This window comes from Apus apus, chromosome 14, assembly GCF_020740795.1.
Source record: "Apus apus isolate bApuApu2 chromosome 14, bApuApu2.pri.cur, whole genome shotgun sequence".
In the NCBI taxonomy this organism is placed as follows: Eukaryota; Metazoa; Chordata; class Aves; order Apodiformes; family Apodidae; genus Apus; species Apus apus.
In genome coordinates this window covers 15,131,779-15,154,377 of record NC_067295.1, presented here as the reverse complement: position 1 = coordinate 15,154,377, position 22,599 = coordinate 15,131,779, and the positions used below count along the sequence as shown (strand labels likewise).

The 22,599-nt window shown below is 51.7% G+C and overlaps 2 protein-coding genes across 5 annotated transcripts in view; one reads left to right on the top strand and one right to left on the bottom strand.

Annotated features, from left to right (window-relative positions):
• DNAAF8 (dynein axonemal assembly factor 8) overlaps positions 1–3,950 on the bottom strand; it is a 95,240-nt gene extending 91,290 nt beyond the window's left edge. The window contains exons 1-2 of the mRNA XM_051632005.1: positions 3,933–3,950; positions 1,944–2,103 (exon numbers count right to left, since the gene is read on the bottom strand). Of these exons, the coding sequence (XP_051487965.1) occupies positions 1,944–2,090 (147 nt within the window). The 5' untranslated portion in view covers positions 2,091–2,103; positions 3,933–3,950. The remainder of the gene's footprint in view (positions 1–1,943; positions 2,104–3,932) is intronic.
• Positions 3,951–4,172: 222 nt separating this feature from the next.
• Positions 4,173–22,033, top strand: ANKS3 (ankyrin repeat and sterile alpha motif domain containing 3). Of its 4 annotated transcripts, none has more exons than XM_051631922.1 (17): positions 4,173–4,220; positions 8,627–8,722; positions 8,843–9,018; positions 9,752–9,950; positions 10,143–10,264; positions 11,599–11,680; positions 12,364–12,499; positions 12,798–12,956; positions 14,307–14,432; positions 14,804–14,919; positions 15,771–15,938; positions 16,410–16,534; positions 16,808–16,949; positions 17,974–18,146; positions 19,385–19,500; positions 20,309–20,392; positions 21,213–22,033. In XM_051631922.1, the coding sequence occupies exons 3-17, from the start codon at positions 8,849–8,851 to the stop codon at positions 21,284–21,286; spliced, it is 1,992 nt and encodes a 663-aa protein (XP_051487882.1). In that variant the 5' UTR covers positions 4,173–4,220; positions 8,627–8,722; positions 8,843–8,848; the 3' UTR covers positions 21,287–22,033. The 4 variants fall into 4 exon arrangements, with proteins under 4 accessions (XP_051487882.1, XP_051487881.1, XP_051487883.1 ...); XM_051631921.1 differs by lacking the exon at positions 4,173–4,220 and having other exon boundaries at positions 7,902–8,722; positions 21,213–21,298; positions 21,520–22,033; XM_051631923.1 differs by lacking the exons at positions 4,173–4,220; positions 20,309–20,392; positions 21,213–22,033 and adding an exon at positions 19,142–19,294 and having other exon boundaries at positions 7,902–8,722; positions 19,385–19,465.
• The last annotated feature ends 566 nt before the right edge of the window (positions 22,034–22,599 follow it).

Sequence of the window (22,599 nt, the reverse complement as noted above, 5' to 3'; positions counted from 1 at the left end):
TCAAAGAAAGAATAAGGAGCCCCAGAGCTGAGCTTAAATAGAGCTGCTGGGTGTGTGGGTGGGAGCCCCAGGTGAGGCTGGGTAGGGCCTGAAGGCTTCTTATTGCAATCAGGACCCTGACAGCCACTGCTCAGAATGCAAAGCAGTACCAGTGTTTGGTTGGAGAGAGTTTAAATAGCTTTGAAAAAATTTCCTGCTGAAGGAACTGAGGAGGCAATGGCTTTGGCACTTCCATGGTTGCCTTTGTTTGCAGTCAAAAGGTCTGCTTGGATAATCCCTCTCCTGCTTCATGTGAAGCAGAAACCTGCTGAGCCCACAGAGTCAGTGCTGCACCCTTGTCCAAGCTGTTTCCACTTGTGTGAAGATCCATTTGTGCACCTGAGATCTGTGGCCTCAACGTGCTGTGCTCCTGCCTTCCAGCCCAGCACCCACTGCTGTGGTTTGGGCCCTGAAGTGCTTCCCTTACTCTGATGTGTGTTTCTGAAGAGGGAAGCTCTGCTGCAGTTTGTTGCTGTTAAGAGGAGTTAATGACAGCAGGCAGGAAAATTCTCTGCAGTGTGAGTTTCTGAAAATCATGGAATGGTTTGAGTTGGGAAGGTCCTTCAAGATCATCTAGATCCAACCCCCTGCATGGGCAGGGACACCTCCCACCAGCCCAGGCTGCTCCAAGCCCCATCCAACCTGCCCTTCAACACTGCCAGGGATGGGGCAGCCACAGCTTCCTTGGGCAACCTGGGCCAGGCTCTCACCACCCTCACAGCAAATAATTTCCTCCTCATGTCCAACTTCAATCTCCCCTCTGCCAGTTTTCATCCATCCCCCTTGTCCTCTCCCTCCCTGCCCTTGTCCCAAGCCCCTCCCCAGCTTTCCTGGAGCCCCTTCAGGCACTGGAAGCTGCTCTAAGGTCTCCCTGGAGCCTTCTCTTCTCCAGGCTGAACATCCCAACTCTCCCAGCCTTGATTTATATTTATTTATATTTATATTATTTACTTTTTTATTTATCTTCTTTTAGTGTTCACAACTATTTTTTCAAGTTTATACTTGTTGGGAAATTAAGAAAATATTCTGATTTGGACAAAAGGTCACTAATGATCAAGTCTAGAGACACATTATCACCTTGGAAAAGTCAATGCTAGAGGTAGTATCTTGGACTAAAGAGGCAGGCACTTTTATTATTTCCACTAGATTGCTGCTGTCCTGTGAAAAGAGATCTTCAGCAGCCAAGAGGCAGCCTGTCCCAGACCCTAAGACCCAGCAAATAAACAAAAAAACCCTGTAATGGTGAAGAAAATACTGGAAATCATCTACCTTCCACTTTATATGAAGAGGTTAGTGGCATTGTGCTGCTTTGCAGGTGGAATTGAAGCACAAAAAGGCAGCATGGCTGGCAGAGAATTACAGGCAGGGAAAAAAGCAGAATCCAGGATTGGAATATCTGCCAAATGCTTTTTGCAGTGGGCCACAAAGTCTTCCTGAATATCCTTTTCCTGTCATCATACCTAGAGAAACATACTAATAGGCCTACTGTCTGGCAAGTGCTTTATTGGAATGAATAGCATAATAATCTTAAGTAGAAAACCTTATTTCCTTTTAAATCAGGGGTATGTTGCTTTCATAGTAGTTTTTGACTGAACAAACTAAGCAGAAATGCAGGCTCATTCTGCAAAATGTGCAGTTCCCTCCTCTTCCAAACCAAGAAATATCTATTGTCTGCAGAAATCAGTCCCATTTTCAGGTTTCAAAGAATACAGAGAGAGGAGATGGCAACTACACCTGGACAATGTGAGAACACAGAGGCTGTGGATGAATGATGCATAGTGTTACAATAGTCAGAGCAGGCAGCCCATCAAGAATACCACAGGAGCTACTCAGAAATGCCTGGCTGAGGTGACCTCTTGCTTCTGAGAGAGTTTTCTAACAGAAAGGCAGGTCCCACTGCTTACTGTGGAGGTGTCAGAGTCGAGAGATGGGAGCTGATCTTTCACTGCAGCAAGTATGGCTCCCCACTGGAATGTCCTGTCACTCTGAACAGGAGCAGCAGGAGGCTCAGGTGGCTGCTCTGTATCCATGCTTTGTCCTCCTGAGGCCATTCCAACAGCTTCCCTTCAATCAAAGGAAAGATGAGCTTCAGTACACCTCACAAAAGAACACAAGGGGTAACATCACTACAAAGCAAGAACAAAGCATCTGCATTCAGGGTCAGCATGAGTCTCAGCACTCCCAGGGTTTTCATTGTCAGCAGTGACTGGTAAGATCTTCATTTCTGGACTCATTCCTTCCCACCTGGGTTCAGAGGGCTGAAAGCTTGCTGCCCTGCTCACCATATCCACTCCTAATTGGGGCCACATGAGGGGCAGCTTAGCTCCAGAGGGATACAGCATTTTGGGGGGGATTCTTAGCCAGACTGACTTGGAACAGTGTTCTCCCAAAAGCAGGTTCACACTGACAGCAGAGAGAGAGAAAGCAACACAGCAGAGGCAGGGCTGACACCTCTGAGCTCAGTTGGTTTTGACTCCTCTTCCCTATTTCTCTCACGTTCCCCTCCTCACTGCTCAAATGATAGACAAAAATCACTTATGTTGGCTTTGTTTTCCCTGGATTTGTATAAAAATAGTTGAGAGTAGGCAGGCTCTTGGCTTCTGACTTCTTAAAGTGTTTATAAAGCAGAGTCTTTCCTCATCAATTCGTTGAGGTACATGAGGAGTCAAGACAACACAGTATGAACTATCACTGCACTACCAAGTTAGAGAATTAATCCTCATGGAAAACCTTTGCTTTTTAAATTTTATGCTATGATTTTATGGTTTCCTGGGGAATCAAACATGAGAGAAAAAAAATAATTTCTGTTTGGCAAGAAGGGTCAAGAGGCCTGTGTGTTGTTCAGTCCTGAAACAAGTGTTCATACAATGACACTGTCACCAGTATTTGCATTGGCCTGGACCTACAACACTCTTATGGACCTAAGGTGAAACTCATCTCATGCCCTGGGAAGTTCACAGCTCGAAAAGTGGCTTTGCAAATCCTTCATATGTCATATCCATACAGTGGTGGCTTTGTTCACGTGAGACAACCCCTTGGTCTGATTTAGAAGTGGAGGGAAATCCCTAAGGCTGCAGAACCACCCTCTGACAGCAAGCACGGGTTGCTACAGGTCAGACAAGTCCCGCGGGGATAAAATCCAGCTCCTGTGGCTCCCTATGCCAACTTGGGAGGTCAGTCCTCCAAGGTTAAGGATGTTTTATACCGGATCTGACTCATCAGCCATCCAACCCAGCATCTCTGGCGGTGCTCCTTTTTTTTTTGAAGGAAAATGCAGACTTGTCAGGGCGCTGTAACACACCGGGCACTTGCTGGAGACCAAGGGAGACGGGAAACCCTGAGCTCCTCCCTGTGGCTACGACTGACATTTCCCGTCACGTCCACCTCGGGATCCCCGCTGCCCACGGGGGAGACGCGGAGGGAAAGCGCAGGGGGGGGGGCGGGAAACACCCCTCGGCGTGGGGGCGGTGTTGGGGGGCAGGCAGGAGGGGGTCACCCTGCTGGCAGCACAGCCAGGGGGCTGGGGACCCTCGGGGCGGCCCTGGCGGGCCCGGCCCGGCCCGGCCGGCACCAAAATGGCGGCGGCACCCCCGTCACCATGGCAACGGGGCCTCCCGCGCTCCCGGCGCCGGTCCCGCCGCGGGGAACCCCCCCCTTTTCCTCCCTCTTCCCTTCCCTCACAGCACCCGCCCGGGCGCCTCACGGCTTCTCCCTGCCCGCCTCAGCCCCGGCCGGGGTGGGGGTGGGGAAAGAGAACCGGCGTGACTTAGAACGTGGAGCACAACCAGAAAGGGGGGGGGGGTTTAGCCAAGCAACGAGGCAGCTCCGAGAGCTCAGCGACGGTCGCTCCGCCCGCCCGTACCGCTGCCGGCGCTCTCGGTTTGCCCCCGTACCTCAGACCAACGGCCCGGGCCCCGCCACAACCGCCGGGCCCCGCCACAACCGCCCGCCCTCCCGCCGGGCCCGCCTCCCGCAGAGCCCGCCTCCCATTGGCTGCTCCTCGCCCCGCCTCCTCCCGCAGACGCTTCCTATTGGCTCAAACGCCTCGGGGGGTGGGCGGAGTCTCCCTGCCGCGGAGGCTTTCGGGCTTTGTAGTCCGGGGGTGTGGCGGGGAGGCTGGTTCCCGGCGTCCCTGGCGCGGGCGGAGCGGCCTCCGGCGGCGGGGCTCACCGGGCGGGCAGGTGAGACGGGCCGCGCTCGGTCACCGCGCTCGGTCACCGCGGGGAGGCTCGGCAGGGACCCAGCCGTCTCCGAGGCCGTTGCAGTCCGCTGGTCGCGGTCCCAGGCCAGGGCACCCGCGGGGTGAAACCGGCCCGGGGAAGGCCTGGAGGCGGCTGCGGCCCGGTAAGGCGCAGGGATAACGCGCCTGGAAACCGTTTTTTTGCTGCCAGGCGGCCGGTAACGGCTGCGTGGCCGCCGGTGTGGCAGCTCCAACGGCTCCTTGCTCACTCTTCGGGCGCGCCCGGTGAGCGGCTGGAGCCTGTTCCCTCCCCGGCTCTGGGGGCTGCGGTGTCCTGGGGGCTGCGGTGTCCTGGGGGCTGCGGTGTCCTGGGGGCTCTGCCTCTCCTGGGGGCTCTGCCTCTCCTGGGGGCTCTGCCTCTCCTGGCACAGCCTCTCTCCTGGAGAACGTGCTGCCTAAAGTGGCTCTTGAGCTGCTTCTGGTGCCTCTTGCCTTGTATTTTTTGAGGGCACGGTGTGTGCTTTAACGTGCTTGTACCAAAGCAGGGTTTGGTGTCTTGAAGAGTCGTGGGTAGGATTGAATCCAGGTGTTCTGGGTCCTCAGCTGGAGCTGGTGCTGTGGAAATACCTTCTTACACGCACCACTCTCCTGTGGAACCTGCTGTGGTCTCTGGAGCTGTAACACGTGTGCCCATCTCTGGTCAGTCAGCACACACCAGCGGGGTGAAAATGAGATGTTCTGCCTCTGGGAGCCCTTGTTGCCGTGGCTGAGCTGGTAGCAACCGTTGGTGCCTACACCAGGGTGTAACAAGGCTGCTTATTTCCTCCAGCAGGTTGTTGCTGAGTTTAGTGGAGATAGAAGTAAGTCAGGAGCAGAAGTGAAGGGTGTTACTGGCTTGATGGCTCAGTTGGAAGTGCCAGCAGCTTGGTGTCTTGGGGGTATTGTGTCTTTTTGGGACAGAAAGACCCATGTGGCTATTACCTGTGCTTGTGTGAGAGAGAATTCAGCAGAATTAATGATGCCTGATGAGTGGTGATTAAGGAGCACTTTTGGATTTGTTCTGTGTTGGGAACAGGTTCCCTCAGTTGCCTCTCAAGTTGCCTCCCTTTTACTGTGGCTTTTCTGCCCTTTTTCATCTACTGTCACTTGTTCTTTAAGTTTCTTCTCCAAGAAGGTATTTCATAGGATAGAATTTCATGGAATAGGGTGGTTTGGGTTGGAAGGGACCTTAAAGACCATCTAGTTCCAACCCCCTGCATGGGCAGGGACACCTCCCACCAGCCCAGGTTGCTCCAAGCCCCATCCAACCTGCCCTTCAACACTGCCAGGGATGGGGCAGCCACAGCTTTCCTGGGCAACCTGTTCCAGAGCCTGTTTGAAGGTGCTTTTTGCTGCAGTTTTCTTATTAAGTTTTTATGCTATCTCTTTTTTTAATGCCTTCTGTTCATTTCCTCTGCTCAGGCAGCAAACTCTCTGAATTCAGGCCTGGGTGGGGCTTGCTACCTGCTCTGATTGCTACCTCAGTGTTGATGTAGCAAGTGCAATTAATAACAGCCTCATGGGGCTGGGGAAGGTCTCTGACCACTGTTAACTTAATTGCTCTGCCCCAAAGCAAGAGAACAGACTGGGAATGTTTCAAAAGTCTCTGTCTAGCTTTTTCTTAGCAACCAAACCTCTGCTGGTAATCCACTGCAGAACCCTTGGGTGTATTTTTACAAGGATTTTTGTGTTCTTTAACTAAAGTCTTCCACAGTACAACTTAAGCCTGTTACATCTGTCATATCCACCGTGGCCACAAGGAACAGATGATTTCTGTCCTGCTCTCTGCAGCAACCACTGATTGAAGGTGGTTTTCCATGTCCCCTCCAGGCATCTCCTGCTTCAGCCTTGATTTCATTTCATCCAGTCTTTTTATTTTAGTCCTTAGGGTTCTGTTATTGTTCTCCTGTAGGTTCTCTTCAGCTGTCTGCTCTGTTTTCTCTGGTGCTTGTACAGCTGTTCCTGCTCCAGTTCAGGCAGGGGGGAAATCTCAGAGTTAAAAAACCACAACAAGACAAAGACTTAAATAGTCAGAGCACAGTGCAGGTGGTAGGAATGAGACTGGGAGCTGTGAGTGTTCTGGAGTCAAGGATAAGCTTTGTTGGGTCAGTATTGTCCTGTTGACTGTGGATTAACTTGATGAAGTTTTGTTGGTCATTAGTACCTGATGGGGGGCTGATTCTGACAAAGGCCAAACATTTGGTCTTTGACAGAAACAGTTAAAAATTAGTCAGAATGAGTGAAACTAGTTACTGAAGGAAGAAATTCTTTGTGGTGAGAGCCTGGCCCAGGTTGCCCAGGGAAGCTGTGGCTGCCCCATCCCTGGCAGTGTTGAAGGGCAGGTTGGATGGGGCTTGGAGCAGCCTGGGCTGGTGGGAGGTGTCCCTGCCCATGCAGGGGGTTGGAGCTGGATGGTCTTGAAGGTCCCTTCCAAGCCCTTCCATGACTGTTGTGTTTATAGCTCGTGCATCCAGTTAACAAGGAGCTCTGCAGAGAAAATTATGAGCTTTACTTACATCTGCATGTGCTCCTACAAACTGTCCTGGATTTTACCCACTTTAACTAACTGTGAAGGAGCCTTTTTGCCTTTTGGGCAGCTTGAATCTGCTGTGGTGAGAAACACTCCTCCTTTCTCCCCTTCTGACCCACTTAAATCCACTTACATCTCCTTGTGTTCTGACTGGGAGGTGTGCAGGTCTTTCATTTGTGTTCTGCAGGAGCCTGAGCCCTCTGGGCTGCCAGAGCCATACAAATTGCTGCTATTAGGTAAAATAGGTGCTTTTGCAGATATCTTAAGAATAATTTGTGCCTGGCACATGATGAATAGGCAGGATGGATGGTGCTTTTGTGGTCTTAACAAACTGAAGAAGGGTGTGGGGGGAAAAGGTGTGGGAGAAAGGATCCAGGTGGCAGTGAAGAGGGAGGAATTAAGGGCTTTATGCTTATAAGAAAAGGGGTGCTTGGTACTTGTGAGACAAAGACTCCTAATTCTTTAGAAATTATAAGTATGGGTTGGCAATATTACAGCTGGGGCAATCTCAAGAGCAGCTGCTGCTGAAGAACATGATCTTGCTCTCTCTTATTCTTCACTCATGTCACATTTAGCATTTGCAGGACCCTGGAATGAATCAGTCTGAGGAATTAAAGTGGCAAGAAATTATCAGGAATGATGTTGGCTTAGCTGCCAAGTAGAATCATGGAATGGTTTGGGTTGGAAGGGACCTTAAAGAACGTCTGGATTCAACCCCCTGCATGGGCAGGGACATATATTATGTAGAGAGATGAGGCAAGCACCACAAGTGCTGTGTGGTGGGAGATGAGTCTCCAGGGAGGGGAAAGTGCTTCCCTCATAGCACCTTCCAGTGCCTGAAGGGGCTCCAGGAAAGCTGGGGAGGCACTTGGGACAAGGGCAGGGAGGGAGAGGACAAGGGGGATGGATTAAAACTGGTAGAGGGAAGACTGAGGTTGGACATGAGGAGGAAAGTCTTTGCTGTGAGGGTGGTGAGAGCCTGGCCCAGGTTGCCCAGGGAAGCTGTGGCTGCCCCATCCCTGGCAGTGTTGAAGGGCAGGTTGGATGGGGCTTGGAGCAGCCTGGGCTGGTGGGAGGTGTCCCTGCCCATGCAGGGGGTTGGAAATAGATGATCTTGAAGGTCCCTCCCAACCCAAACCAGTCTGGGATTCTATCATGACTTGGATGTAGCCTGGAACTGCAGCTGAATCCCCCAGGTGATGGATGCAGCTGTGTGGATCAGGTTTTTAGGAGGTGCCAAACAAGAGCACGCTCATCTGAGTGGTTAAAATGATGAGTATGCAATTGTTCCCTGATGCTGGGATGGGAAACAAACCTTTCAGCCAGCCAGGGGACTGTCCCAGCTTTGTAATGAGGTTGCTGACTGCAGGGTGGTGGGCATGCTCAGCTGATGGATGGGCAGCTGCTCTGCTGCTCAGGGTTGTCTCAGCAGTTCCCAAGGTTCAGGACTGAAGGGCTGAAACCATTTCCTGACAGCCTGATGCCAAGTGTGCGCCCTCTGCAGGGGATGTTGGAGACTTTGGAGAGCAGTGGGCAGTTGTCATTATTAATGATTATTTCTTCATTTAAGCAGGGCCATCCTATAAGGTGAGACAAATGGAGCAAGACCAGGAACATCTGACTTTCATTCTTAATTCCCTCTCTGAGTCATCAACCAAGGATGCCAGTCTTTTGTGTGACCCTAAGCACACCAGCAGCCCTTCTGGAGGTGAAGGGGATCCAAAGCTGCCTTAGGCAAACTTTGATTAGAAGGGGAAGAAATCAAGTCTTTGCTTTGGGGGTCTTAAAATAAGATTGGAAGGGGGGTTGCTAGGCTTTCTTGGCTTTTATTTTTCCAGTGTGTTCAAATCCCAGAGGCCACTGCAGCAGGAAAGAACTGCCAGCAGCTCCTCAGCGAGTCTTGCTGCCTCAGGCTGAAGAGGATCAAAGCAGAGGTAGGAATTGCCTCTGAGGTGACTTCACCTTCCAAGCCCACGGCATCTTGGAGCTAGAAGATGCCATCTTCTGTAGAAGAGAGGAGCTCAGGAGCTGAGAGCTGTGGTTTGGTTCCTCAGGGCGGGATGTCGGAGCTGAGCGATGAAGCCAGCGAGTCGGAGCTGCTGAGCCGCAGCCTCTCCATGTGGCACGGGGTGGGACAGATGATCTGTCGGGAAGAGCTGGATGTTCCCCTGGATTTACACACAGCCTCCTCTGTCGGGCAGTATGAGGTGGTGCAGGAGTGTATCCAGCGGTAAGGAGGGGCTGGGAGGGCACTGGGACCTGCTGCCCGACTGCCAGTTGGGTGTTCACTGGCTGCTCTGCAGGTCACTGTGTGGGGCACATCACTGCAAGTCCTGAGATGGCCTCAGGAAAGGCTGAGAGACCTGGGGCTCTTCAGTCTAGAGAGGAGAAGACTTGGGGGGGATCTAATGAATGCCTATAAATACATGAGGGCATCAAGGAGGCAGGGATGGTCTCTTTTCACTTGTGCCCTGTGATAGGATGAGGGGCAATGGACTCAAACTCAAGCATAGGAAGTTCTGCCTTGACATGAGGAAGAACTTCTTTCCTGTGAGGGTGACAGAGCCCTGGGACAGGCTCTGTAGAGAGCCTCCCTCTCTGGAGACTTTCCAGACCTGTCTGGATGCCTTTCTGAGTGACCTGCCCTAGTTGTGTGTGGTTTGTTGGTCCTGCTCTGGCAGGGGGGTTGGACTCGATGATCTTTGGAGGTCCCTTCCAACCCCTAATATTCTGTGATGCTGTGAATAAAGTATCAAGGGGAGGGTCTGCTAATAATAATTACCTCTTTAGTGGTTGGGTGAAACTTGTTTTCCAGTCAGTAGGAATTCCCACAGAGGTTTTGGTGGTAGAATTTTCTTCTGCCTTCTTTCAATCCAGTGATGGCAGCAAGAGACTGCAGGAACCTCCTGTGATCTATAGGTCTGGAACAGTAGTTCAGCTGAACTCTTTTCTCTGTTCTTTAGTGGAGATCTGGATTTAAATAAGAGGAATTGTGGTGGCTGGACTCCACTGATGTATGCCTCCTACATTGGCCATGACACCATTGTACACCTGCTGCTGGAAGCAGGAGTGAATGTGAACATCCCAACACCAGAGGGGCAGACACCACTCATGCTGGCCTCCAGCTGTGGAAATGAAAGTGTTGCTTACTTCCTTCTACAGGTGTGTCCCATAACAAGCAGGTAAAGCCATATGCCATGGTTTCAATTCTCCACCAGTTGCAATTCATGTTATGTTGGGAGTTCAGTGTCCTGACAGGGATTTAAACTCTTGGTATCACAGCACAGAGGGGCAGGGGCTAAGAGAGCCCCAGCAGGGGGGATACAGTAAAGAACATTTTCTGTTCTCTTGAAGCAAGGTGCAGAGCTGGAGATGAAGGACATTCATGGCTGGACTGCTTTGTTCCACTGCACCAGTGCTGGACATCAGCAGATGGTCAAGTTCTTACTGGACAATGGGGCAAATGCCAACTGCAAGTAAGGAGGAATCTGTCATTTGATATCTTGAAGGATCTCTTTGATTGTAAATGGTCCACGAGCCAGGAATGTGCCCTTGTGGCCAAGAAGGCCAATGGCATCCTGGGGTGCATTAGGAAGAGTGTGGCCAGTTTATCAAGGAGGTCATCCTGCCCCTCTGCTCTGCCCTGGTGAGGCCACAGCTGGAGAACTGAGTCCAGTTCTGGGCTCCCCAGTTCCAGAGACAGGGAACTGCTGGGGAGAGTCCAAGGGAGGGCAACAAGGATGACTGGGGAGTTGGAGCATCTCTCTGAGGAAATGCTGAGAGAGCTGGGACTGTTCAGCCTGGAGAGGAGAAGGCTGAGGGGAGACCTTATCAATGGCTGGCAGTATCTCAGGGTGGGTGCAGGAGGATGGAGCCAGACTCTGCTCAGCAGTGCCCAGGGACAGGACCAGGGGCCACGGGCACAGGCTGGAACATGGGAAGTGCCACTGGAATATGAGGAGAAACTTCTTTCCAGTGAGGGTGACAGAGCCCTGGGACAGGCTGCCCAAGGGGGCTGTGGAGTCCCCTTCTCTGGAGATATTCAAGACCCCCCTGGATGCAGCCCTGTGGGATGTGCTCCAGGGAATCCTGCTTTGCTGGGGGCTGGACGAGATGATCTCTAGAGGCCCCTTCCAACCCTGGCAGTTGTGTGAGGCAGCAGGTGGTTTATGCACTCATCAAACACTGGCAGGAGAAGCTGCCTACTGTTGTCTCCTGCCCCTTCAGAAGACTGGCAGGCTGTTACAGTTAGCTGACACAGGGACAGGTGACCTGCAAACTGAACAGTCAAGCCTGCCCACGTTGTCATGGTTTATTTATCCAAGATCAAGAGAAATTCAATTAAGCATGTTTAATTATGGGCTTAACTCTGAAAGGAAGCAGGTGCACCTCAAGTGCATGTTGCAAGTCTTTCTATTGAATTTTCTGTGTACTTGTAGTTCAGGGTGGTTTTTTGGAGCATGCAGTGCATTCCTGGGTCTTGGGAGCTGCCTGTGCATTTATGCATCTGGAATTGCCTGGGGCCTACAAGAAGTTTTTGCCTCGTTAGCTCCTGCAGAACTGATTTTGCTCCTGGAAGGCAGGTCTGCAACTGGAAGAGTGATCTGCTGCTGTGCAGCCAGGAGGGGAGAACAAACTCCCCTGGGAGCTTTACTGAGAGAGAGCAGAGTGCTGTAGAACAGCCAACACATGGCACAGGCTGTGATCAGCTGGGCATAGAGGCTAGAAATGGGCTATTATGGTATGGCAAAGACTGCAGTGTATTTCATCTTTGGTTATTCTTGTTCATGTGTGTTTCTTTTCTCTCCAGGGAGCCAGTGTATGGATACACTCCTCTGATGGAAGCAGCTGCTTCTGGCCATGAGATAATTGTTCAGTACCTTCTCAATCATGTAAGTGTCTAGACAGTTCTCTGTAAGGCAGAAAATCTGTGGTTCTAGCCTTCAGAGGAAGAACCACGAGCTTGACACTAGACTTTCTACAGTGTTATGTTTGATCCTTGATGACAGTCACCTCTGAAGTCCTGGACTGCCAGGACTGTGATGGAAGTGCTTTCTAAAGGCCAGTGTTTTGATTGTCCACTGGCCTTGCACGAGTAGGAGTGAGGCCTGATTGCCCAGATTTAACTGAATAAGGACTGAAGTAGAAAACACACAATGCAGGAATCTCTGTGTTGTGTTCACAGGCTTGTGTGCTTGGGCTGGAGGCATCTTCTACCTCCAAAAGCTCACGAGTGTGTTATGGCTCTTGATGTTGAACAATCTGGTTTGAATATCCCATGTAACTGATCCAGCTTCCAGAAGGAGGCAGCAATGCCAAACATTTTTCAGCTAAAACAGACTAGTTCCCTGTGGCAATGCACAGGAGCCACGGGCCTGGGCTGCCTGGCATTCTGGGACTGGGGACACTAAGGATAATTAGAAAGGAAAAAGGTGTCAGAGGAGCTTGAACTGTCTACAAAAGATGAGCCTGTACTTCTCATAGGCTTGAAGGAACAAAGACAATCCGTTGGCTCCCTTGAATTATGTTGTCTTGTGTCCTCTGCTGTGTCCATGTTAGATGTTTTTTCCCCCAGGGAGTGAAGGCAGATGTCAGAGATAACACTGGAGCCACAGCAAGGACCTTGGCCATGAAATATGGACACACAAAGATTGTGGGGCTGATAGATCTGCATGCAGCCCCAGTGCCCAAGGTCTTCTGCAGGGGTCCAGGTAACATGTTTTGACTTGTTCATTTTAAAGTAGAACCTGGAGAATGGTGTTCTATGTCTTGGAAGGATGATACTGTGTGTCTGGGATAGTACTAGCTGGTCTGGCCTGGAAATTCAGGCATTTCTGAGGATAGAGGTTTGGATTCAACACTTGTTTGCTTGCTGGTGCTTTTCTGACCTGGTTAAACTGTTCCACCCTCCTTTTAACAGTTTATTTTCCACCCTATTTGTAGGATCAGTAGCAAATAAAGTGGGTAAATCAGCTACTGTGCTGCTAACAATCTTTGTTTGAAATACAGGGAAATATGAAGAGCTGAGTTCCTCAGATGAATCATGTTCTGCTCCCCAGAGACAGAGACCTGTTCGTAGGACCAAAGGTCCCAGCATCCACGAGGGGCCCCAGGCCTTGGCTAAGATAACAGCAGTTGGAATTGGGGGGAAGAAGCAGTCTTGCTATGGTGAGAATAGTTAAACCCTCATCGAGAGTCCTTTGAGCTCTCAAATGCTTTTCAGCTATTTCTGTGCCTTTTTTTCCCCCCTTTTTTATTTGGGATTCGTGTGTGGCTTGTACAGAAGCCAAGATGGTGGACACTACAGGGCAATCCAATCTCTGGCTTAGAAAGGAAACCCCTTGAACTCTCTTGTCAGGGCTGGATGTTGATGAGTGCAGCATTTCTGTGGAACAAACACTGCTCTTAGCTGCTTAACTGCTCCCTTGACTCTTGAGAGCAGTCCAGCTTCCCTCTTTGAGCTGAAAAGTTTGAGAAGGCCTCTCAGGCTGATGACGGGGGAAGTGGTCACGTAGGCCAGGAGATCAGATCAGGAACATGAACTCACTGCTCCTAGACCTCTCAGTTCTGTCTTCCCTTATGCCTCAAATACTATGAGATGATAAATGAGACGATAAACCCTTTGCAGGAGGCCAAAGTAAATAATCCCAGTTCAGAGATCAACCCCTGGCTGCAGTGGGTTTTGGTTTTGTGTGTCAGGCACAAGTGATTCTCAGGCTGATTGCCTCCTTGTCTGGAATAGCCAGGAACATGTTCCAAGTTCAGTTCATTCTCTTAACACAGACACTTGGCATCCCACAGGCAGTGGCTGTGCTGAAATGGTACTGTCAGCCCCTGAAATGATAGTGGGATGCTGATGGTGTTTTAGGGCAGGACGTGGCTGGCACCTTGCTCTCTTTAGCAGATGTCTTTGATAACTTTTAATATCAAAGATCCCTTTAATTTGAGTATGAAGAAGAGAGGAAATGCTGAAAGCTGCTCTTTAAGGTGCATCTCTGCCATGAGGCTGTTTCCTCTGACTTTTTACAGTGCAGCCATCTAAAGCAAGTACAGCTGATGTGTCTGGGGAAGGCTGTAGGCATGTGCATTTACAAGGGCTTGTAGCAAGAAGACAAGGGGGAATGGATTAAAACTGGAAGAAAAGAGATTGAGGTTGGACATGAGGAGGAAATTCTTTGCTGTGAGGGTGGTGAGAGCCTGGCCCAGGTTGCCCAGGGAAGCTGTGGCTGCCCCATCCCTGGCAGTGTTGAAGGGCAGGTTGGATGGGGCTTGGAGCAGCCTGGGCTGGTGGGAGATGTCCCTGCCCATGCAGGGGGTTGGGATTAGATGATCTTGAAGGACCCTTCCAACCCAGACCTTCTAAGATTCCTGCTTTGTGTGCTTTTTAGAATGGAATCTACCAGTTCAGGCTTCTCTTCTGATTATTTTCAAATTCCTGAGTGGTTGCTTTTCCTGCTGGAGCCTCCGTGGTAACTTGCATCCTTATCTGGATTGCTTCTCCCTTCCTGTTGCCCACAGAGCAGGTCCCTCCTCAGGGCTACGTGACCTTCAAGGACGATGGCAGCTGTGAGGCAGGTGACATCCGGAACCGGGACGTCACCTCTCCAATTAATGAGCAGGATGTGGAGAGCAGCAGCAGCAGGGGTAAGCTGGGACTCAAAACAGTCTGGTCTGCAGTGCAAACCTGGATGTGAGATCAACCCCTTGGTTTGCATGTTCCTTTTCCACTAATGTTGAGGATTGGAGTGTCTTTCATGAGGAAAAGCTGAGAGAGCTGGGCTGGTTTAGCCTCCAGAAGAGAGAGCTCTGTGGGAATCTTGTCATATTGTACACATCTGAAGGGAGGGTACAGAGATGATGGAGCAAGGCTGTTCTCAGTGGTGTCCAGTGGTAGGACAAGAAGCTCTGGGCTTCTCCTTCCTTCACACCTCCAGCACAGTTTGCTGGTAATTATGTAGCAAAACCAGTACTGAAGCTGGACCTCCAACTCTTTTTTTTTCCATATTCCTTTCCAGAGGATAACGTTTCCTTCACCAACAACTTCACAACTGTCAGGAGCAGCAGCAGCAGCAGTGAGTGTCTGACTAAGGCCCTGGGGGTCAGCAGTGAAGGCTCCTTGGAAAGCAACGAGGTGGGTTTCTCAATTTTCCTTTCCCTGTCTTCAGCCTGGTAGGTGCTGTCAGCCTTCCTCAGTCTGCCAGGACCTCCCTCCATGGGAGGCTGCAGTACCAGGCTGCCTGGGAGAGCCAGTGTCACAGGGACAGGAAAACCAGTTTCCCTATTGGAAGATTATGGATTGTTTGATCTCTGACTAGTAGCCATCTCTCAGAGCCACATTCATTCTAGACTCATTCCAAATTGTTGATGGCTAGTCAGTAATTTTTGAGCTCTCTCCAGCTTCTGGACTCTTTGCAGACTTCTGTCTAGAAGGTGGGCAAGAAAGGCTGTGACTTGGTAGAGCTGGGTCCAGCCTTGAGCCTGGTGAGGCAGCAGGCAAGAGTTAGAAGTACAGCAGGGCTGTGGTGACATTTCTGAAGCAAAAAGGGGGAAGAGTTTGGAGGCTACTCAGTGGTTCAAGTCACAGCTTGCATGGCTCAAGTTCTGGGGCTGATGTACAGAAGGGTGGCAGCTGAACATGAGCAGAAGTCCTTTATCCTGAGGAGCTTCTTACAGGTGAAACCTCAGGACGTTGTATTGATTCATGGAGGGTTCAGTGTTCTGGTTTGCTCATCCATGTGGAACTAGATAGTCTCTAAGGTCTCTTCCAACCCAAACCATTCTGGGGTTTTCCTAAGCTGGGACTGCAAGAGCCTGAAAACCATCCTGTGGTACCAAGCTGCCATCTTGGGAGTGCCTGGACTCATCCCTCCCTGCTGAGAGCTTCGTTAGGCTTGGAACTTGCAGTCTGCACTCGTGCTGATCCTGGCATCTTGGCATGTTCATCATGGACTCTTTTGTGGATTTTTTTTCTTTCTCTGTCAGGATTCTGACCATGCAAACAGCCCCCCTAGTCGGAAGCAGGCCAAGAGCTTTAAGCTGAAGACCCGCTCCATCAGCAGTGATGGCCAGTGGACCCACTGCCCAGCAAAAGCTGGGGGCTCCACTCAGCCCCTCATCCTTCCTGAGCCCCCTGCCTATACAGGGCCCCAGGTAACTATGCACAGAAAGTTGTCTCTGAAGTAACACAGACCATGTCACCATATCAAGCTTGGGAGGCATTTCCAAGTTGGCCTACACTGCTTTCTTGGCCTGCTCAGGTAGAAGGGAAGTTGACCCCAAAACACCTTTTGTTCCAGACCTCTGCCCAAACTTGAATGTGTGTGAAACAGCCTTTTCTTTTTCAAAGAACTGTCTGCTTAGGTGTTGCCATTGCTTGGAGGAGTATTCTAGACCTTCAGGCCTGTGGGTGTGCTACCAAACATGGCTGGGGTAGATGTTAGTGTGTCCTTGCTTTTGTTACAAAGAGGCAGTGGCTGCAGCAGACAGGCTAGTCCTGGTGTGTGGCCACAAGAAGTCACAGCTGCTTCTAGAACCCAGGAAGGTGTCACAGCAGATGTGAAGAGGCATGGCAGTGCTTTTGTTCCTGAGGGTATAAATAAGTTTGTTTTGGATGGGCTGCAGGACCTGGCAACATTCCTGGAGCAGATTGGGTGCCTGAAGTATCTGCAAGTGTTTGAGGAGCAAGATGTTGACCTGCGGATCTTCCTGACCCTCACTGAGAGTGATCTGAAAGAAATAGGCATCACGTGAGTGTCTGTAATGTAGCTCTCCTCTTTCCCCTTCCAAGCTATGGTCACAACCTGGTCAGGAAAGTTGACCTAGTGAGTCTTGCAGTTCTGGCTGCCTCCCACACAGCTTTGCTGTCCCATGGTTCGCAGCCGCAACACGCTCCTGCTTTTGAAGTCGCCTTGGAGGAGCCAGGAGAGGTTCTCAGAGGTCCTCCTGGTAGCATCCCGTGTTCCTAGGAACAGGTGGTGCTGTGCTTGGTCCCCCCCTGACAGGTTTCCCTTCTCCCCCAGCCTCTTTGGCCCCAAGAGGAAGATGACCTCTGCCATCGCCCGGTGGCACAGCAACGCGCGCCCGCCCAGCGACGCCCTGGAACTGGCCTATGCCGACCGCCTGGAGGCTGAGATGCAGGAGCTGGCCATCCAGCTGCACAAGGTAAGGCTGCTCTGAGCTCTCAGTGCCTGGTCACACTGCCAGCAGTGATGGTAGCATGTTTTTGTTGCACCTCTAATAGCCTGGGGTGGAGGAGAAGATGTAACTTTGGGTGGTGGCATTTGGTGTCAAATAGATGAGGTAGAACAGTGCGGCTTATCTGCTCCTTGTCCTCTGTGCTTGTGAAGCCTTGATGTCTGTTTCCCATCCACCTGAGAGCGTCTGAGGAGCTGTTGGAGTGAGTCCATGGGAGGCCATGAAGGTGATCAGAGGCTGGAGCAGCTCTGCTCTGGAGCCAGGCTGGGAGAGTTGGGGTGTTCAGCCTGGAGAAGAGAAGGCTCCAGGGAGACCTTAGAGCACCTTCCAGTGCCTGAAGGGGCTCCAGGAAAGCTGGGGAGGGACTTGGGACAAGGGCAGGGAGGGAGAGGACAAGGGGGGAGGGATGAAAACTGGCAGAGGGGAGACTGAGGTTGGACATGAGGAGGGAATTCTGTGCTGTGAGAGTGGTGAGAGCCTGGCCCAGGTTGCCCAGGGAAGCTGTGGCTGCCCCATCCCTGGGGGTGTTGAAGGGCAGGTTGGATGGGGCTTGGAGCAACCTGGGCTGGTGGGAGGTGTCCCTGCCCATGCAAGGGGTTGGGACTGGATGATCTCTAAGGTCCCTTCCAACACAGACCATTCCATGATTCTGTGAAAAGGGTAAACAGGAGGAATTGGATATCTGCTCTTTTTCACTTGTGTCATTTTCATGGCCAAGTTGTGCAGCCATTGGTGAACAGACTTCTGTTAATTTGAGAAATTGGACCTACAGAGTGTGTCTCCAAATGGAGAGGAAGGAGGAATTGTAACTGTGGGGCTTGTCTTGGTGTGGAGAGGAACTGCACTTGGTGTACAAGCCTTATCCTTCCCCACTGAGTTGGCTGGACTGCAGGAGCTTGAGCTGCCTTGGCCATTAAAGTAGCAGGGGCTCCAGGGATGTCAGAGCAGGCACAGGACTCCCACCCTAATGCCCTGTCCTGCTCTGCTCTAGAGGTGTGAGGAGGTGGAGGTGATGAAGGGCCAGGTGTGCCAGGAGCAGAAGCTGCGTGCAGTGGCCGAGACCTGTTTGATGGAGAGGGATGAGACCTGGAATGCTATCCAGTGCCAGCTCAGAGAGGCACAGGCCATCACCAAGGATGCTGGAGTCCTGCTGGATCAGATCAAGTAAGTTGTTGCCAGGACATGGCACTGAGGCTACTGGGAAATGGGATTTGGGCCTTACAGAGATCAGAGGTCATACTGGCATTCCCCCAGGTGATGCTTAGGGTGAGGCAGGAGAGCTCACCAGGCATCAGAACCCATTTTGGATCCTTCCTGACTCTCTCTAGTGAAAATCCACAGCCATGTGAGCAGCTGCTCACCTTAATCAGATGGATGAGCTAAAAATGTCTTGACTTCAAAGATGCTGAGTGCTCCTCTTTCAACTTGATGTCTCTCAGGCCCTTTGGGACCAAAGACTAAGAGTTTTGTGCTTACAGGCCACAGTACCCAGGGTATAATTTGCTGATAAGTTGAATGCAGGAAAGAGTTTCTAACTTGCAGACCACCTCAAAGGGCTTGCAAGGTCTTGGCCTGACTAGAAGGCTTTTCTTGCAACTCTGACACCCAACAGACATTCATTCCCACCCCACTGCCTTTGAGTTCTCTCTTCCCCACCTTCTAATACATCTTTTGATGCCCTTGGTGGTGCTTTTCTCCCTGCCCCAGTTGGACTCCTGTCATGGGCCCTGTTCTCTCCACTGATAAAACAGCCAAACCCTTAAAGGTGGCATGAATCCTACTGCTGTTGCTCTGGCCCAGCAGGGAGTGGGACCTGCTCACTAGCAGGCCAGGGAGAACTGGGTTTGCCTTCCAGAAGGAGAACAGAACAACCCCCCAGTTGCAAGGTGCAGGAGAATTGTCTTTGCTCCCTGACTGAGGAGCTGAGGCTGCTTGCAGGGCCCTGCCAAGCTGTGGGGACACATTGTTGGAACTGAAGGTGTGATGATGTGAGCCAGAGAGCCTTGTGTACCTCTTTCACCTGGTGCCTGTCCTGAATTAACTTCCTTTGCCCTTTAGAAGCCTCAGATCAGGCTCAATACTCGTATAAACCAGGCGCAGCCCCTGGCTTGGGCTTTCTGCTGCTCACCCAGCCCCCTCCTTCTCTTCTCCCCCCGCAGCTCCTCTGTGGCCAGGGGCAGATTGCTGTGGAGATGGGGCACAGTGGAGAGAGCCCTGAGCTTTGCTGGGGCACGGCTTCCTCTTCCTGGGAAGGAGCAAGGAGCAGTTTGTAACCCAGGGCCTTAGATGTGGTCCCTCGGCACCCCAAGCAGGTACTTGCAGGTTGTAGGAGTGCACAGACTGCCACGTTGTTCTGCCAAGTGGCCTGGTGCACTTCTGATGGGCTTTTTTTTGTTTGGCAGGTCCTGTCAAGCAGAGCTGTCCTCCAGGCTGACCCAGGAGCAGGCAGGGGGCAGAGCCCTGGACGCAGAGGTGCAGTTGGGATCTGGTGAGGGCAGGCGACCTGCCGAGCGTCCAGGTGAGCTGCCCAGACTGCCCAGAGGGGTGGGCAAAGAGCAGGAAAGCCTGGAACAAACCACAGGCTTGTCTGCCAGTGCTGAAGGGATTTGGAAACAGGTGAGCAGCCAAACTTGGACGTTTAATGTACAAATTTTTGCTTGAGGGACAGCATTTTTAAAGCCCCCAGGGTGTTTGGACTTTGAAGCAGTTTCTCAGCGAGTGGGGGATTTTGGGGCCTGGCAGGTGTTTGTGGCTGAAAAGGCAAAGCTGCAGCACAGGCACCCAGTGGCAGGCCAGCTTCTTGGGGCTGTGCCCTCCCCTCCCAGTGCTGCAGTGGGTGGGCACCTCGGGGGCAGTAGAGCAAGGTCTGATCAGGAGCTGTGGGTGGTTCCCTGAGCCAGTCTGGGGGATTGTGCTGCCTGGGGCAAACTGCTGGATGTGGCTGGGCAGGCTTGGCCCACCAGCTTCTTGGCACAAGGAGCTGGCAAGTGATCCTGCTGCCTGTGACACTCTTCCAGAGGTGGGCTCTTTGCTGCTTGTGTTTTCAAAGTGAGACAAGTAGAGATTCTGTTGAATTCTGTCCCCTGCACTTAATCTCTTTTAGAGTCTTTAATATATGACCTAGCCAATATAAAAAAAAAAACAGCAAACATCTTAAGTGATAAAATTGCCAGAAACCACCTCAGTTTGTCACAGGCAGTTCCAGCTCTTTCCCTATATCACTCACTGGAGCCAGTTTGGGTGTGGGTACTTCACAGCAGCACCAAACCCTTAGTTTTCTTCTGTGACGGAGCATCCTGATTAACTGTGGTTCCTCTTTCTTGCAGTGCTGGAAGGGTGGCCACCTTCCTTGAAGGCTCTGAGCTTGCCTGAGCTGTCAGCTGTCCTAGAGGAGTGTGTGGGAGAAATGGGTAAGCTGGGGGAGGACTCTGGCCACCTGAAGTGGCATGTGCTGGAGGGAAGGCATGGCTGGGCAGGGTTTTGATGATTTGGCAGTGGTAGGTTGGAGGGACCCAACAATCTCCCCCTCGTTCAGGGAAATCTCCAGGCCCTGAAGTTGGTGCTGATACTTTCTTGTGCTTAATCACACTGCAAATCTTGGGCTCTGCCTCATGGTCTGACAGGTCCAGGTTGAGGGGAGAGGGTACATGTTCTTGCTGCTTCTCTGGTGGCCAGAGCTGCTTGTGGAGTGGTTCCCAAGCCTGTGTCCTGGTCTTCTGGTGATGGGAATTTATCCCAGCAGCAGGCAGAGTAGAGACATTCCTGTTTTCAGGACACTGGAAGCTACAAAGGAGAAGCAACACAGAGACAGGGGAACAGTGGCTGAATGCAGCCTGATCATAGACTGGCTTGGGTTGGAAGGGACCTTAAAGATCATCTCATTCCACCCCCCTGCATGGGCAGGGACACCTCCCACCAGCCCAGGCTGCTCCAAGCCCCATCCAACCTGCCCTTCAACACTGCCAGGGCTGGGGCAGCCACAGCTTCCCTGGGCAACCTGGGCCAGGGTCTCACCACCCTCACAGCCAAGAATTTCCTCCTCATGTCCAACCTCCATCTCTCCTCTTCCAGTTTTCATCCCTTCCCCCTTGTCCTCTCCCTCCCTGCCCTTGTCCCAAGCCCCTCCCCAGCTTTCCTGGAGCCCCTTCAGGCACTTGATCTTTACACCTTGCTGGCCTGTTCCTCACACTGATTTTTATTTATTTTTTTTCCCTTTTGCTTTATCTTCAGGAAAAGCTCTGCAGACTGTGACTCAAAACCTCCAGAGGCTCCAAGCCCCAGGGCAGAGCTGGCTAGAGCCATAACAAAGCAGGAGGGTGAGTGACAAGGAATGGCAGCCAGGAGGGCTGTGACATTGAGGGGGGACATCATTCCTCACAGCAGTGACAGCCACCTGCTGCTTGGGCTCACAGCCTGCACACTTGAGGCTCTGCTCTAACTAGTTCTATGTGTCTTCTGGCTGGTTTTCCCTTTGGGAAGTCCTTGTCCTGCCCCACTGAGAGGGTGACTGTCCTGTTTTCCTTCCTGGTGGCTGCAGGAACATTGACGTCGGGTGACTGTTCCACCCGGAAGCTGAGTGTGCCTGGGAGAGTGAGCACCAGGGCTGTGCTGGCAGCACCACAGCTCTGCTGGGAGTGCCACAGCAGCTGGTGGATGCATGGAAGAAGGTCTCAGCCATCAGAGAATGTGTCTGAGGGAACGAGGGACAGCAGAAGATGACAACCCAACAGCTCTTTGGGCCTGGCCGTTGTCTGGGTTCCCAGGATCATTGTTGTTCATTCCAAAAGATTAAGTTAAGAGGAGAAGCACTGAGCCCAAAAGGTTTACTTGCCTTAAGCTTCCTGCAGCCCTTGGCATTCAGGCCTCTGTGGTGTTAGAAAGCTGACAGTTGCCCACAGCAATCATCCTTTTCCACATCCTGTCTCCCCAAGGCCTCTAACTCTTGCCCTGGCCTCTCCTATGCCACGTGGATTGCTCAGGAGCTGACCCAGAAGATGTATCTGAGGCAATAAAGGAAGGCAGGTTTGTTGTGGATGGGTAAAGTGAGTAAAGCTTGTCATGTTTGGCTCGTTGAGCTGCAGCAAAACTCGTGCAGCCCTCAGGAGTGTCTGCCTTACTGCCATCCCAAATCTGTGCTTTGAAGCCTCTCCCTCCAACCAGCCCACCCTGGTTTGGTTCAGATTCTTGCCCCCCTCACGAGTTGTTCGTGATCACGTTGTTCAGTCCCAAAGAACTCATTTTTGTGGTCAATTCTTTATGGCAGAGGCTCTGTCTGGTTTGTCAGTGCCAAGATCCCAACACTGGCAGTGGTTACCAGGCAGATTTTTCCCTGGAAGGACATGAGGGAGAAGGAAGAGCTCAAGACTGAGTCTCCTGTTCCTCAAGTGCCAAAGTCAGAGCAAGAGCTGAGGGACAGATCTGTCCCACATGAAAGGGGGACAAAAGCAACCCCATCCCAGATGTAGCTGCAGTGCAAAGCTTTGGTCCTCAGCCACTTTGGCTTTCCAGGCTTCAGTGTGTGGCCATGGTTCTGAGGGATTCTTGTGCTGGTGGAGTGGGTGTTTTAAAGGGCAGATGAGTGATGTGGGAAGAGGCTGCCTCCCCAGAGGGATGTCTT